Source organism: Ursus maritimus, unplaced genomic scaffold, assembly GCF_017311325.1.
Source record: "Ursus maritimus isolate PB19 unplaced genomic scaffold, ASM1731132v1 scaffold_28, whole genome shotgun sequence".
Classification (NCBI taxonomy): Eukaryota; Metazoa; Chordata; class Mammalia; order Carnivora; family Ursidae; genus Ursus; species Ursus maritimus.
The window spans coordinates 35,660,511-35,677,654 of NW_024425341.1; the positions used below are offsets into that span (position 1 = coordinate 35,660,511).

The following is a 17,144-nucleotide window of genomic DNA, read 5'->3' on the forward strand; positions in this document are numbered from 1 at the left end:
TTTTTTTTTTTTTTTTTTTAATGATTTTTTATTATATTATGTTAGTCACCATACAGTACATCCCCGGTTTCCGATGTAAGGCTCGATGATTCATTAGTTGTGTATAACACCCAGTGCACCATGCAATACGTGCCCTCCTTACTACCCATCCCCAGCTTATCCCATTCCCCCACCCTCCTCCCCTCTGAAGTCCTCAGTTTGTTTCTCATAGTCCATAGTCTCTCATGTTTCATTCCCCCTTCTGATTACCCCCCTTTCTTTATCCCTTTCTTCCCCTACTGATCTTCTTGTTCTTATGTTCCATAGATGAGAGAAATCATATGATAATTGTCTTTCTCTGCTTGACTTATTTCACTTAGCATTATCTCCTCCAGTGCTGTCCATGTTGCAGCAAATGTTGAGAACTCGTTCTTTCTGATAGTTGAGTAATATTCCATTGTATATATGGACCACAACTTCTTAATCCATTCATCTGTTGAAGGGCATCTCAGTTCTTTCCACTATTTAGCTATTGTGGACAATGCTGCTATGAACATTGGGGTGCACGTGGCCCTTCTCTTCACTACATCTGTATCTTTGGGGTAAATACCCAGTAGTGCAATGGCTGGGTCATAGGGTAGCTCAATTTTTAACTTTTTAAGGGACCTCCACACTGTTTTCCAGAGTAGCTGTACCAACTTGCATTCCCACCAACAGTGTAAGAGGGATCCCCTTTCTCCACATCCTCTCCAGCAATTGTTGTTTCTTGCCTTGTCAATTTTTGCCATTCTAACTGGTGTAAGGTGGTATCTCAGTGTGGTTTTGATTTGAATTTCCTTGATGGCTAATGATTTTGAACATTTTTTCATGTGTCTGTTAGCCATTTGTATGTCTTCATTGGAAAAGTGTCTGTTCATATCTTCTGCCCATTTTTTGATTTGTTTATTTGTTTCTCGTGTATTGAGTTTGAGAAGTTCTTTGTAGATCTTGGATACCAGTCCTTTATCTGTAGTGTCATTTGCAAATATCTTCTCCCATTCCGTGGGCTGCCTCTTAGTTTTTCTGACTGTTTCCTTGGATGTGCAGAAACTTTTAATCTTGATGAAGTCCCATAAATTCATTTTATCTTTTGTTTCTCTTGCCTTTGGGGATGTGTCATGAAAAAGGTTGCTTTGGCCGATGTCGTAGAGGTTGCTGCCTATGTTCTCCTCTAGAATTTTGATGGATTCCTGTCTCACATCGAGGTCTTTCATCCATTTGGAGTTTATTTTTGTGTATGGTGTGAGATAGTGGTCAAGTTTCATTCTTTTGCATGTAGCTGTCCAATTTTCCCAGCACCATTTATTGAAGAGACTGTCTTTTTCCCACCGGATGTTTTTTCCTGCTTTATCAAATATTAGTTGCCCAAAGAGCCGAGGGTCCATTTCTGGGCTCTCTATTCTGTTCCATTGGTCTATGTGTCTGTTTTTGTGCCAGTACCATGCTGTCTTTGTGATCACAGCTTTGTAGTACAGCTCGAAATCCGGCATTGTGATGCCCCCAGCTTTGTTTTTCCTTTTCAACAGTTCCTTGGAGATTCGGGGCCTTTTCTGTTTCCATACAAATTTAAGGACTGTTTGTTCCAGTTCTTTGAAAAATGTCCTTGGTATTTTGATCGGGATAGCATTGAAAGTGTAGATTGCTCTGGGTAGCATGGACATTTTAACTATGTTAATTCTTCCAATCCATGAGCATGGAATATCTTTCCATCTTTTTATGTCTTCCTCAATGTCTTTCAAGAGTGATTTATAGTTTCTAGAATATAGGTCCTTTACGTCTCTGGTTAAGTTAATTCCAAGGTAACGTATGGTTTTTGGTGCTATTGTAAATGGGATGGATTCCCTAATTTCTCTTTCTTCGGTCTCGTTATTCGTGTATAGAAATGCAACTGATTTCTGAGCATTGATTTTGTATCCCGCCACGTTACTGAATTGCTCTATAACTTCTAATAGTTTGGGAGTGGATTCTTTTGGGTTTTCCATATAGAGTATCATGTCATCTGCAAAGAGAGACATTTTGACTTCTTCTTTGCCAATTTGAATACCTTTGATCCCTTTTTGTCGTCTGATTGCTGTTGCAAGGACTTCTAGTACTATGTTGAATAATAGTGGCGAGAGTGGGCATCCTTGTCGTGTTCCTGATCTTAAGGGAAAGGCTTCCAGCTTTTCCCCATTGAGAATAATATTTGCAGTAGGCTTTTCATAGATGGCTTTTATGAGATTGAGAAATGTACCTTCTATTCCTACACTCTGAAGGGTTTTAATCAGGAAAGGATGCTGTATTTTGTCAAATGCTTTTTCTGCATCGATTGAGAGGATCATATGGTTCCTGAGTCTTTTCTTGTTGATATGATGTATCACGCTGATCGATTTGCGAATGTTGAACCACGCCTGCATCCCAGGGATGAATCCCACTTGGTCATGATGGATAATCCTTTTAATGTACTGTTGGATTCTATTACCCAGGATCTTGTTGAGGATTTTGGCGTCCATATTCATTAGGGAAATCGGTCTGTAATTCTCCTTTTTGATGGGGTCTTTGCCTGGTTTGGGGATCAAGGTAATATTGGCCTCATAGAATGAGTTTGGTAGCTTTCCTTCTGTTTCTATTTTTTGAAATAGCTTTAGGAGAATAGGTATTATTTCCTCTTTGAATGTTTGGTAGAATTACCCAGGAAAACCATCCAGGCCTGGAGTTTTGTTATTTGTAGGGTTGTTTATCACTGATTCAATCTCTTCATAATTTATTGGCCTGTTTAAAAAATCAATTTCTTCCTGTTTCAGTCTTGGTCGTTTATAGGTTTCCAGGAAGGATTCCATCTCTTCCAGATTGCTTAGTTTATTGGCATACAGCTGTTGATAAAAATTTCTAATATTCCTTCCAATTTCAGTGGTGTTCGTCGTGACCTCTCCTTTTTCATTCATAATTTTAATAATCTGGGTCCTTTCTCTTTTCTTTTGGATAAGTGTTGCCAGTGGTCTGTCAATTTTATTGATTCTCTCAAAGAACCAGCTTCTAGTCCTGTTGATCTGCTCTACTGTACTTCTGGTTTCTGCTTGATTGATTTCAGCTCTAATTTTGGTCAACTGCTTCCTCGTGCGTGGATTAGGCCTGTCCCTCTGTTGCTGTTCCAGCTTCTTGAGGTGAGAATATAAAAACTGCGTTTTAGATTTTTCTATTCTTTTGAGTGAGACTTGGATGGCTATGTATTTCCCCCTTAGGACTGCCTTTGCAGTATCCCATAGGTTTTGGACCATTGTGTTTTCATTCTCGTTGGTCTCCATAAATTGTTTAAATTGATTTTTGATTTCCTGGTTTATCGAGTCATTCCTGAGCAGGATGGTTTTTAGTCTCCAAGTGTTTGAGTTTCTTCCAAATTTTTCCTTGTGGTTGAGTTCTAATTTCAGAGAGTTGTGGTCTGAGAATATGCAGGGAATAATTTCAGTCTTTTGGTATCAGTTGAGACATGTTTTGTGACCCAGAACAGGGTCGATTCTTGAGAATGTTCCATGAGCATTAGAATAGAATGAGTATTCTTTGGTTCTGGGGTGTAGTGTTCTATATATATCTATGAGGTCCAACTCATCGAGTATGGCATTCAAAGCTCTTGTTTCTTTGCTGATTTCTTGCTTAGGTGATCTGTCTATTGCTGATAGTGGAGTGTTGAGGTCTCCTACTATTAGTGTATTTTTATCTATATGTCTCTTTATTCTGGTTAAGAGTTGGCTTGTGTATCTTGCTGCTCCCCTGTTGGGGGCGTAGATATTTATAACTGTCATATCCACTTGTTGGATACATCCTTTAAGAATAATATAGTGCCCTTCTGTGTCTCTAACTATAGTCTTTAGTTTAAAATCCAATCTGTCTGATATGAGAATTGCTACCCCAGCTTTCTTTTGAGGTCCATTTGCGTGAAAGATGGTACTCCATCCCCTTACTCTCAGTCTGAATGCATCTTTGGGTTCGAAATGAGTCTCTTGTAGACAGCAAATGGATGGGTCATGTCTTTTTATCCAATCTGCAGCCCTGTGGCGTTTATGGGAGCATTTAGGCCATTTACATTGAGACTGATTATTGAGAGATATGATTTTAATGATGCCATGTTGCCAGTAAAGTCTTTGTTTCTATAGATTGTGACTTTCTGTTCTGTATCACTTTTGGGGCCTTTTTATTATAGAACCCCCTGTAATATCTCTGTAGGGCTGGTTTCATGGTTACGAAATTGGTCAATGGCTGGCAATTCTGGAAGGTCTTTATTTCTCCATCCATTCTGAATGACAGCCTTGCTGGATAAAGGATCCTTGGCTGCATGTTTTTCTCTGAAAGAGCTTTAAAAATGCCCCCCCAACCCTTTCTCTCATTCCAGGTCTGTGTAGACAGGTCTGACATAATTCTGATACCTTTGCCTTGGTACGTGAGAAATTTCTTTGCCCTGGCCGCTTTCAATACTGTATCCTTGGATCTAACATTTGTGAATTGCACTATAACGTGACGTGGTGTCGGTTTGTCGTGGTTGAGCTCGGGAGGGGTTCTCTCTGCTTCTCGGACACGAATGTATGTTTCCCTTGCTAGATTAGGGAAGTTTTCAGCTACAATTTGTTCAAATATCTCTTCTAGACCTCTGTTTTTCTCCACCCCCTCGGAGATGTCGATGATCCATCCTCCAATTCACTGATACGTTCTTCTGCCTCATTCAACCTGGCCGTCAGAGCCTCTAATTTTGACTGCATTTGGCTCATAGAATTTTAAATTTCTGCCAGATTTGCTCTCATTTCCGCACTTAGAGATTCTATATTCTCATTAATATTTTCGCCCAAATTATTGACTGGGACCCAGGCCATGAGCCCTTGTTTTATGGGGATCTTAGGGATGTGGGCTTCTTGATTTTTCAGTCTGCCTTCTGGGGGAGGGGCCTGCCGCGCCGATACTCAGGCAACCCTGTTTGGGTAGAGTCTCCGTGTCCCCTGCGAGCGGTGATGGGGAGGGGCACACTGTGAGCTGGTCTTTCCAGGCTTTTGTTCTCTGGTGGCTTTCCCTGGCGGTTTGCTGTGCCTCTTCTGAGAGTCAGACCAGCAGTGGCCGAATCTCAGCCTCTGTCTCAGAACAGAGGGATTGTGGACCATTGTCCACTGATGTTCTGGCCACTTTAACTCTGTTTCTGTTGGTGCTGCTCAACCCTGCAGTGTCCCGGGATGTGCGCCCCACACCCAGAGTCCCAGCCCTCACTTCCAGGGCCAGCGTGTCTCTGTTCTTTGTGTTTCTAACGCCGCCAGCTGCCCCCACTCTTTCTGGAGCTCCCGGTCTCAGTCTGGTTCCAGTGAGCACACCGGAGCTCCAGTTTTCAGTCTGGTCGTGCGCGTTCCCCGGCTCACGGTCTCAGTCTGCTCTCTCACGGGTGCTGGTCCCCTCGTCCACCTGTGCAGGTGGCTACCTGTGCAGGTGGCTACCGCTTCCTGGCACCCAAATGCAGTGGCTCCCTCCCCCTTCCGTTTATCTTCCAATATCTGTGCGTGGTTTCATGGCTCCCCGCTTCATACCTCAATACTCAGCGCTGGAGATGTTCATTTGTAGAGATCCAGATGTATCTTCCTGCATCTCAGGCTGATTCCGTGGATGTTCAGGCTGGTCTGGTACCTATCCAGCTCGACTCAGGGGAACGGCTGAAAAAGGGATCCCCTACTCCTCCGCTATCTTAACTCCCTCTTCCTTCTTTTTTGACCAACATTATGATTGCAATTACCGTGATGCTTCTTTTCATATGGCGCAGTGCAACCTGAGCAACTCTGCTTAGAATTTCTATTTTCTTTGGCATACTGTAGATGTTTTCTCTTGACATTCTTCTTGGAGTCCACTGGGTCTGTCCCTCTGAGATACAGTTTCAGGGCCAGTATGTTTTCCTATCCATTTTCTATAGCCTGAAAATCAGATGGGGGGTCTGGGGGAAGAGACATCATTTGGAGCTGTGGGAAGCCTCTGTTGGCAGAGGCCATTTTGTTATTGTTTTCCCTGAGACTGGTTAGAAATCTAGAGGAGCTATATCTTACTATCCTAGGGAGATATTCTCTTGATTGAGATCATTCCCTCAATTCAGTATAGAGTCCTGGAACTAGGACTGCCACATAAGACTTTTTCACTACCCAAGGGCTCCTGGCCAAAAGATACATGTGAGCTCAGATATGTCCCATGCTCCACTACACTCAGCTAACCGGTACCCTATGTGGGTTTGTATATACCTAGAGTTGGATATACCTTTCTCTAATCCATGCAAAGGCACCCCATGAGCTAGTGGCAGTCCTACTCGGAACTTCTTTCCTCAGAGCAAAGTAAGCCCCTGTTAATCAGTGTCCAGGTTTACTTATCTCTTCTCCTAGCTGGTCCTCTCTACCCACTTAAGGCCCAATCAGCAGAAAGGAAGACACAGATATTTCCTCTTTTTGTATTCACATTTTGTTTTCACAATGGGAGAGGCATTAATGAGTATTTTCAGGATTTTGTAGTTTGCCTTGTCAGAATCTTCTGTTTTTATCTTTGGCCTCTATTTTCCAATTTTATGTCCTTCAGGTGCTGCTGGTGAAGTTTTTTCTGGTTTTCTAATTTTTTTTTTCTTTTGTTCATTTCATTTGGTCCTGGAAGAGGGAGGTCTGGGGTCTTCCTTGGCTTTAAAATCTCTATTTGAAAGTTTAGAATAATAGTTTTTTAAAGTTAATGATTTAGTTTTTTTGTTGTTATTTCACATTTAGTGATTCATTCCTTCAACAACATCATTCATTCAAATATTGAGTGTCTAGTATGTGGTATGCCCACATGTAGGTACTGGAGACATGGCAATGAATAAGACAACCAAGGCTCCTGTGGTACCTCTGAACAGAAAATAAATGAACAGAATAAATGAATAAATGAACAGAAAATAAAAAGCAAACAAAGAAATAAACAAGATACTTTCAAAAAGTAATAATAACACAAAGAGGATAGGCTTATGTGACAGGGAGGATGGGGACAGCACTGGAGGGAGTGGTTGGCAGAGACCTATCTGGCCTGGTCCCTGGCCTGAATGTGGTGAGTTTTAGCTAGGTGTGCTCTGGACTGCTTGTGAAATGAGACCTGTCACCACCTCCACTGGAACTGAGGCCCTGCAAAAACTCTCTGGTCATGAGACATGCTGTGGGCAGGCGTTTGCTCTGGTCATCTGAGGGAAGGACCTGCTGTGCTGGGACTAAGGCAAGCATGTTTGAGAAATGCAGTTCCACTGGCTTCAGCCAAGATTACCAAATGATAAGAAAGGCCAGCCATGTGAGCATCTGTAGGAAGAGATTTGGAGCAGAGGACATGGCAGGGTCCTGAAGCATAACATGCATATCTGTGTTTGCAGAACAGAAAGAAAGTCAATGTGGCTGTGGCTTAATGAGCAGGTGGAAGCCCATTAAGATTAGAGGTCAGAGGGGTAGTTAGGGCTAGATTATGTAGGACCTTGTGGGCCAACCTGAGGGGTTTGGCTTTTACTTTAAGTGAAATGGGAAGCCTTAGAGGGTTTCAAATGTGAGAATGATTTGATCTGAAAAGAAACATAGGTCACTCTACTGCATGCTAATGGGTTATAAGGTGGCAATGGCAGGGCTACAGTGGTAATCCAAGTGAGAGACAAAGGTGTCTTGGGCTAGAATGGCAGAGGGGAAGATGGAGAAATATAGGTGGATTTAGAATAGCTTTTGAAGATAAAGCATTGCTAGGGGATTAAATTTGGCCAGAAGAAATAATGGAAGGATGACTGCTGTTTTTTTTTGGTGAGAGCAGATGGATGATGAATGCTGATGTTATTTACTAAAATGGAAAAGAATGGAGTAGGAAGATGGTTTAGGGAAAACTTTAAGGTATGTTAAAGTTAAGTTTTCTGCTAGTTGTCAAAGTGGACATTCAAAGGCAGTGGGATATTCCCATCTCTGGTTCAGGTGAATGAATATGAACAGTGTATTGGAAAATACAGATGTCACTGCTGACCTAGACAAGGGCAGTTTCTGTGCATTGACAGGCACAAAAGCTAAATGAAGTGGCTAGAGAGAATGGAATGTGAAGATTTGTGGGCATTGAGTACAGGCAACTCTTTTGAGTTTTACTATGGAAAGAAATAGGGTGCTTAGTGGAATAAGGTGCATGTTAGAAGAGATGTGAAGGTCAGGAAGAATTTTTAACCATGAGAGATTCTAACATGCCTGTTTCCTGCTGGAATCATGTAGTAGAAAAGGAGAAGAGTAATTCTGGAGAATGAGGGAGGTTAATTGCAAAAGCTGAGTACTTGAGAATTCCAGGAGAGCTAGGATAAAGAGGAAATGAGCTTTGATTGAGCAGGGACAATTCTTCCATTGAAACTGGGGACAGTAGGAGCAGGAAGATGGTGATGGAGTAGAAGGATGCTAGGCTCACTTTGTCCCATGAACACAACTAGATATCAAATTATCCTAAATACCTCAGAAATCAACCTGAAGATTGACAGAAAAAGCTCCACAACTAAAGCAAGAAAAGAGGCCATATTGAAGAAAATAAGAAGTATGAAAATGTGGTTTAGGGGGGAGACAGCTCACAGCTGCCGTGCAGGGGAAGAAGTCATGGCTGCAGAGAAGGGAGAGGGAGAGGAACACACAGGGGAATGCACAAGGAGAACGTTTCCTCAAAGCCGTTGGCCTAGAAAATGAGAGGGGCTGAATTAATTGAGTTTTTGGAATCAGTGGGGCTTACAGCCTGGAGTTTTAAACATCAGCAGGCTTGGCTGGGATAGAGCCCAGAGAGCACTGCGCTGCTCCTAGAGAGAAGGCAAGCAAACAACCCGGGGCACACAGTATGGAAACAGCAATCTGAAGAGCACCTGGGGCACACAGTGAGGAGATTACTGCTCTTCTTGGAGCACATCCCTGAGAGTCAGCATTCACAGAGACAACTCTGAGGGAACAAAGGAGTTGGCCAGTGGCATTTCCCTCCCTTGCCCCCTAGCATAAACACAGAGCCAGCTGTGGGAAACAGTGCAGCACAGACACTGGCTGCCTAACTTGCTTACACCAAGCTCCACTGCCCTGTGCTCCAGTGGAACTGCCCTTCTCAAACACACTCACCTCAGACCCAGCACAGCAGGCCCCTCCCCCAGAAGACCAGTGCAAGCCCCTGCCCACACCATGTCTCCTGACCAGACAGTTTTGCAGGGCTTCAGTTCCAGTGGAGGTGATGACAGGTTTTATTTCACAAGCAGTCCAGAACACACCTAGCTAAAACTCACCACATTCAGGCCAGGGACCAAACGCTGCCCACAGCATGCAAGGAAAGACTGCAGATGACTGGCCTGAAGGATAGTGCAGCCAGAACACAACAGCAGAGTGCATGCAGCACATACCGGAGACGCTCTCTGAGGTGCCAGGTCTTGGGCACTACATGACCTCTTTGTCATAAGGCTAATACTTTTAGGAGCAGAAGACATAACTGGTTTTTCCAAATGAAAGAAAGTAGACACTTAGATAAAATGTGAAAACAGAGGAATTTATCCCAAATGAAAGAATAAGATAAGGCCAAGGCCAGAGGTCTAAGCAAAACAGAGAGAAGTAGCAGGCCTGATGGAGAATTTAAAGGAATGATCATAAAGATACTCACTGGGCTTGAGAGAAGAATAGAAGACATCAATGAGACCCTTACCACAGAGATAAAAGAGTTAAAAAAGAATCAGAAATGAAGAGTGCAACAAATGAAAATAGAAACACCCTTGATGCAATGAACAGCAGGCTGGAAGAAGCAGACGAATGAATTAATGACCTAGAACAGAGTAATGGAAAGCAATCAAGTTGAACAAAAGAGAAAAAAGAATCATGCAAAATGAGAATAGATTTAGGGAACTCAGTAACTCCATCAAATGTAATAATATTCAAATTATAGGAGTCCCAGAAGAAGAGAGAGAAAAGGGGACAGAAAATTTATTTGAAATAATAGCTGAAAATTTGCTTAATCTGGGGAAGGAAACAACATCGAGATCCAGGAGGCACAGAGAACTCCCATCAAAATCAACAAAAGCAGGCCAACACCAAGACATATTATAATTAAATTTGCAACATATAGTGATAAAGAAAAAATCTTAAAAGCAGCAAGACAAAAGTAGTCCTTAACACCTATTCTTCTCAAACTATTCCAAAAAATAGAAAAAGAAGGAAAATTCCGAATTCATGCTATGAGGCCAGCATTACTCTGATACCAAAATCAGATAAAGACAACACTAAAAAGAGAACTACAAGCCAATATCCCTGATGAACATAGGTACCAAAATTCTCAAATACTAGCAAACCAAATCCAACAATACATTAAACAAATCATTCACCAAGATCAAGTGGAATTTATTCCTGGGTTGCAAAGGAGGTTCAGTATTCAGTATTGAATATTGAATACTCAATATTCAAATCAATCAACATGATACATCATATTCATAAAAGAAAGGATAAGAACCATATGATCATTTCAATAGATGCAGAGAAAGTATCTGACAAAGTACAACATCTATTCATGGTAAAAACCATCAACCAAGTAGGTTTAGAGGGAACATACCTCAACATTGTAAAGTCCACATATGAAAAACCCACAGCTAATATCAACTTAAATGGGGAAAAACTGAGAGCTTTTCCTCTATGGTCAGGAACAAGACAAGGATGTCTACTCAAACCACTTTTATTCAACATAGTATTGGAAGTCCTAGCCACAGCAATCAGACAATAAAAAGAAATAAAAGGCATCCAGATGGGCAAGGAAGAAATGAAACTTTCACTATTTGCAGACGACATGATACTCTGTGTACAAACCCCAAACAAATCCACCAAAAAAACTGCTGGAACTGATAAACCAATTCAGTTAAGTTGCAGGATACAAAATCAATGGAGAGAAATCTGTTGCCTTTCTAGACATCAGTAATGAAGCAGCAGAAAGAGTAATTCAGGAATCAATCCCATTTACAATTGTACCCCAAACAATGAGATAGGAATAAACTGAACCAAAGCGGTGAAAGACCTGTACTCTGAAAACTATAAAACACTGATGAAAGAAGCTGAAGATGACACAAAGGAATGGAAAGACATTCCATACTCGTGGATTGGAAGAACAAGTGTTGTTAAATGTCTATACTACCCAAAGCAATCTACACATTTAATGCAATCCCTATCAAAATACCAACAGCATTTTTCACAGAACTAGAACAAGCATTCCTAAAATTTGTATGGAACCACAAAAGATCTTGAATAGCCAAAGCAATCTTGAAATAGAAAAGCAAAGCTGGAGGCATCACAATTCCGGACTTCAAGTTATATTACAAAGCTGTAGTGATCAAGACAGTAAGGTACTGGCACAAAAACAAACACATAGATCAATGGAACAGAACAGAAAACTCAGAAATAAACCCGCAATTATCTGGTCAATTAATCTTCAATAAACCAGGAAAGACTATCTAATGGGAAAAGGGCAGTCTCTTCAACAAATGGTGTTGGGAAAGTGGACAGCTATATGCAAATGAATGAAACTGGGCCACTTTCTTATACTATAACAAAAATAAATTCAAAATGGATTAAAGACCTAAATGTGAGACCTGAAACCATCAAAATCCTAGAATAGAACACAAGCAGTAACTTTTTGACATTGGCCAGAGCAAATTCTCTATTTAGGTATGTTTCCTTAGGCAAGGGGAACAAAAGCAAAATTAAACTGTTAGGACTACATTAAAATAAAAAGCTCCTGTGTAGCAAAGGAAAACATCAATAAAACTAAAGGGTAACTTACAGAATGGGAGGAGTAATTGCAAATGATGTATCTGATAAAGGGCTAGTATCCAAAATACATTAAAAAACTTATAAAACTCAACATCTCCAAAATAAGTAATCTAACTTAAAAATGGTCAGTTAACATAGATAGACATTTTTCCAAAGAACACATACCAATGACCAACAGTCACATGAAAAGATACTCAGCATCACTTATCATCAGGGAAATGCAAGTCAAAATTACAATGAGACATCACCTCATACTTGTCAGAATGGCTAAAATCAACAACACAAGAAACAACAGGTGTTGGTGGGGATGTGGAGAAAGGGGAACCTTTTTGCACAGTTAGCGGGAATGCAAACTGGTGCAGCCACTGTAGAGGTTCCTCAAAAGGTTAAAACATAGATCTACCCTATGATCCAGCAACTGCACTATTAGGTATTTACCCAAAGAATAAAAAAAAATACTAATTCAAAGGAATACATGCACCCTGATGGTTATAGTAGCATTATCTACAATAGCTGAATTACGGAAATAGCCCAGGTGGTCCATTGATTGATAAATGGATAAAGAAGAAGTGGTATACATATACAATGGAATACTACTCATCTATAAAAAAGAATGAAATGTTGCCATTTGCAATAACATGGATGGAGCTAGAGAGTATTATGCTAAGTGAAATAAGTCAGTCAGAGAAAGGCAAACACCATATGATTTCACTCTTATGTAGAATTTAAGAAACAAAACAAAGGAGCAAAGGGGGAAAAAAGAGGCAAACCAAGAAACACTCTCTTAATTATAGAGAACAAATTGATGGTTACCAGAGGGGAGGTGGCTGGGGGGGTGGGTGAAATAGGAGATGGGAATTAAGGAGTGCACTTGTGATGAGCACTGGGTGCTGTACGGAAGTGGAGAATCACTATATTGTACACCTGAAACTAGTATTACACTGTACAGTAACTAACTGGAATTTAAATAAAAACTTGACAAATAAGAAATGGGGGACAGCAGATAATATGGGTACACAAGCAGGTAGGTCAGCAGATTTTAAGTTTGACGGTCAGGGAGTTCGGGTCTGATTGCTTCTATTTTTTTTTTTTCATAAAACGTGAGATTATGTTAATAAGTTTAGAGGTAGTGGTGAAGGGTTTTGGAGATTGGGGAAACAATAAGAGTGAAATAGTTATCTTGGAGAAGTTTTGAAAAAGCATTTGCTGGGAAAACGAAGTGTTCCAAGCAGCACTGAGATCCATGTTATGACTCAGAAGTGAGTGGTTTTCTCTTTCAATGTTCAGAGGATTCAGTGAAGATATAGAATAGGCAGAAAGTTGGATTTATCAGTTTTTAAAGGCTATTAAAGTAACTTTTTGTTTTTTTATGAGTTTCAGGGACATTGGCTACTACTTATTCCCAAAGGAAAGCTAATCTTGAAATTCAGTAATACCCACATAGAATTATGTGATCTAGAATTGGAAGGAAATTACTAAAGAGGCACAGGAGAGAGAACACAACCACAGGTCATCATTTATTAAGTCCTTGCTAACCATGCAATATCGAGAGGTGTGCAGACAAAGTGGAAGCTATGGTCCCAGCCCTGAAGAAGCTGACACTCTACTGGGAATGCAAGAAATAGTATTCATATGCTATTCAATTAAATTCTCTAGCTGTCTCATATTTAAATGTGAGGAGTGAAAAACAAGATAGTTACCAGTGGGATGGCTTTTGAAGTGATTAAAGATATGGGAAATTTATTCTGAAACCTGCAGAGGATTATGTCATATTCAATGTACAGGCACATCTCGTTTTATTGTGCTTTGCAAATATTGTGGGGTTTGTTTTTTTGTTTTGTTTTGTTTTGTTTGTTTGTTTTACAAACTGAAGGTTTGTGGCAACCCTGGGTTGAGCAAGTCTATTGGTGCCATTTTTCCAACAGCATCTGCTTACTTTGTGTCTCTCTGTGTCACATTTTGGTAATTCTCACAGTACTTCAAAAATTTTCACTATTATATTTGTTATGGTGATCTGTAATCAGTGACAATAACTTGCTGAAACCTTAGATGATGGTGAGCATTTTTTAGCAAAAAAGTATTTTTTAATTAGGGTATGTACATTTTTAAAAATATAATGCTATTGCATGCTTGTAGACTACAGTAATATAAACATAACTTTTATATGCACTGGGAAACAAAAAATTCATTTGACTCACTTTATTGTGACATTCTCTTTATTGCAATGGTCTGGAACCAAACCCACAATATCTCTGAGATATGCCTGTACTAAGAGCATACCTGTAGCTAAAGACAAAGGAGAACAAATGAGTTTTTAAAATGCAACATAGTAATGATTCCATATAGGATGTTAGATACTCTGTAGTCAAAGCTTTGTCATTCTCAGGTTCAAATGTGGAGTTTTGCTATGACAATACATTCCTATAAGGAACTGTTTCACAAAGCCCAATGAGGTGTGACACTGTCTGCATGAGACTTTGTCATGGAAGCTCCACAGTCAGGCTCCTAAAATGTGGATGATGGTAGTACCTACTTCATAGGGCTGTTGAGAGGGTTAAAGGAATTGATACCCTTAAGTGCTTGGAACAACATCTGGCACAAAGTAAGTATGCTGTGTTAGCTATTTTTAGTACCATAATAATAGTTACCGAAAGTACCAATGTACTTGAAAGTGCACCTGTCGGGCCAGTGGATTTAGGCAAGCGACCCCTTGTCTATAGTAAGAGGCAGAAGCATCACTGCCGTGGAGATTTTACCTGTTTCACTGCCACCACTTTCCTTCACCCCGTCAGAGGAATTTAGGATCTTGGACGCTGAAAGGAGAACACAGTCCACTTCGTCCTCTTCCTCATGATGCTTCTCTGTAACAGAACCATAGGTGGCTTTTAGCTTGGTTGGGGGAAGGGAGGCGAAGCGTGAGATTCCGGACGCGGGCGCCCGACGCGGCCACTGGAGGGCGCGCTGGGGCCACGCAGCGCGGCGGGACCGGGTACCCGGCAGAGGCAGGGCATGGGGATGGAGGCGGTGTTTTTCTCCCGGGGGAGAGCAGGGGTGTGCGGCTAGTCGAGAAGATCGGCACTCCAGAAGGGACCCGCCTTGGTGGCGTCCACTTCCCAGGGCTCCCCCTCAAGGGACAGCTCCCCAGCCCGGCTCTCACCAGGGCTCATTTCTGCGGCCCAAGGTCTCCTCCCAACTGCCTTCCCCCACGCATTCCGCCCAGTAGCTTCGCGCTGGGGCGGCCCGTTGCCTGGTAACCGGGTGGCCGGCCGCCTTGGGCGGCTGCGGGCACGCGCCTGGGTCGGGGTGGTGGGAGGTGGAGGTGCGCGCTGGGGTCCCGGGTCCTGGGGCCGCGACTCTTGTCCCTCCAGCGCCGCGCCGGGGACAGCCGCGGTTTGCTGTGCCCTCCTAAACCAGGGGCCGGTCTCCCTGGGGCATTTTTCTCCCGCCGTCCTCGATGACCAGAACTTGACGTTGACCATAGTTTAACACTTCAGACAGCACCTATTGGACAGAGGACAAGGGAGACAAGGGGAACGCTTGGAGACAGGCAAACACCTACGAACTTTCTGCGTTTTTCATTTCATTGTTTATTTTGCGTCATTCCTCGTTTTCCAACCCATCCGCCAGAGTAGTTTCACGTTTGGGGATTTGAACCATCCAAAATCAATATTGTGAAAGGACTTTTGTTTGCTGTGGTTAAAGGAAGACCCCTATTTCCAATAATGATCTTAAAATAATAATGAAATGTATGAAAATGTTCACATTAAAGCTGTCTCCACTGATCTCCATATGTCAAAGTGTGCTAATTTCCTGTGCACCTGGGCAAACCGCTTGCAAAAGATGGATGTGTTGGAATCTGGAACTCGTTCAACTGTTTGGCGTAGCTGCAGGCAATACTTTGTGTAGCACAGAAAATGGCGCTCTTTAAGTTTTAGTGAATATCTATGACATTTTGCAATAGCAACCATTACAGAGAGAATATAAAATAATTGAAATTTCAAATTTTAAGTCACAATAAGGAATTTAAAGTCGTGATACAATAATTTGTTATATAATAATTATATGTTTTGCTTTCATGGAAATGAGACTCATTATGGTAGTCTCAGTATTTACTTGCTGTACCTTCTTGTTTCCTATAGAAATGGTCTCTAGAAGATTTGATAGTCTTTCTTGTGGCATTGTAGACAATTTCAATAAATTGTGTTTTTGAGAATTTATGTTCTCCATTGATGACGTATAGTGACAAAGTTAACTTTTCCCTGTGAGAGCTACAAGTTTTCAGCAATGTGTCTGTTAAATTACTACTCTAAATAATTTACAGTATTTTGAAGTGAGAATGTAGATAAAACACCACTACAATTTAATAAGTTAATTTCTATACTAATGAAATTTCCATAACAAATGCTATATTTCATGTAACATACTAACATCTAATAATATGTTAATATAATGTGATGTTCTCTAATAACTCTAATTTGTCTATGTGATATATGTACATTATGATGGCAAGTGAATATTGGTTATTATATAGAAATTTCTTGAGGTTTTAAATGGGAGGATTTTGCCACACCATTTAAATATAGAATATAAAAAGCAAATGGTAAGTTGCAATGTCAAACTCAAATTTAGCCAGTGCCCTAATCTCAGTAGAGACATACTGTAAGATACTTCCCAATCAGTCAGAAAGACAGTTCTTTACTTAGAAGAACAGTTTATTTTAGAAGTTAGGTCAACAAGGTCTTCGGATTTCAAACATTTTTCTTTTGTAAACTGAGTCATATATATATTCTCAGGAGAAAAAAGAATTTGTCAGAAACTTCTTGTAATTAACATAAAAAAGCCCATCGTTGGAGCCTACAAAATATAAAAATTAATAAATTAAGAAAAATGTTTTAAATAATAAAGATGTCTATGAGATGAGTGACATCCCCTCAGAAGAGGCCCCTTGTGTAGGGTCTCACACAAACAATTACACATGGAGACCCTCTTCTCTGATGAGAGAGAACCTGAAAGTTGTTAAGAAGAGAGTATGTCCCTAAAAAATGAGGGTCCATGGTGGGCATATCTCTTTGGGGGCATTCATTACATTTGTGAATGTATGTTGAAGAAATCTTATCTGAATACTCAGGATCACTTAAAACCATTGTCACCTATCACAGCCTATACTTGAAACTCCATTCCGAATTTGGCAGTGATTCAGCGACTTCCCCTATGTGAGCATGAGTTTACTTACATGTACAACAGGGAACCAACAAGATTGTTCTGAGGACTAGTGGGATCCTGTGTGGTGGGTCCCACTACAGTATGTGCAGTAGCTGCATAGGGGGCTGACCGTGAACGGCAACTCTA

General features: G+C 41.0%; 1 protein-coding gene across 2 annotated transcripts in view; it reads right to left on the minus strand.

Annotated features, from left to right (window-relative positions):
• Nucleotides 1–14,962, minus strand: part of CCDC110 (coiled-coil domain containing 110) — a 22,169-nt gene extending 7,207 nt beyond the window's left edge. For both annotated transcript variants that reach the window (XM_008710477.2, XM_008710476.2), the window contains exons 1-2: nt 14,953–14,962; nt 14,552–14,656 (exon numbers count right to left, since the gene is read on the minus strand). In XM_008710477.2, coding sequence (XP_008708699.1) covers nt 14,552–14,656; nt 14,953–14,962 — 115 coding nt within the window. The remainder of the gene's footprint in view (nt 1–14,551; nt 14,657–14,952) is intronic.
• Nucleotides 14,963–17,144: the final 2,182 nt, after the last annotated feature.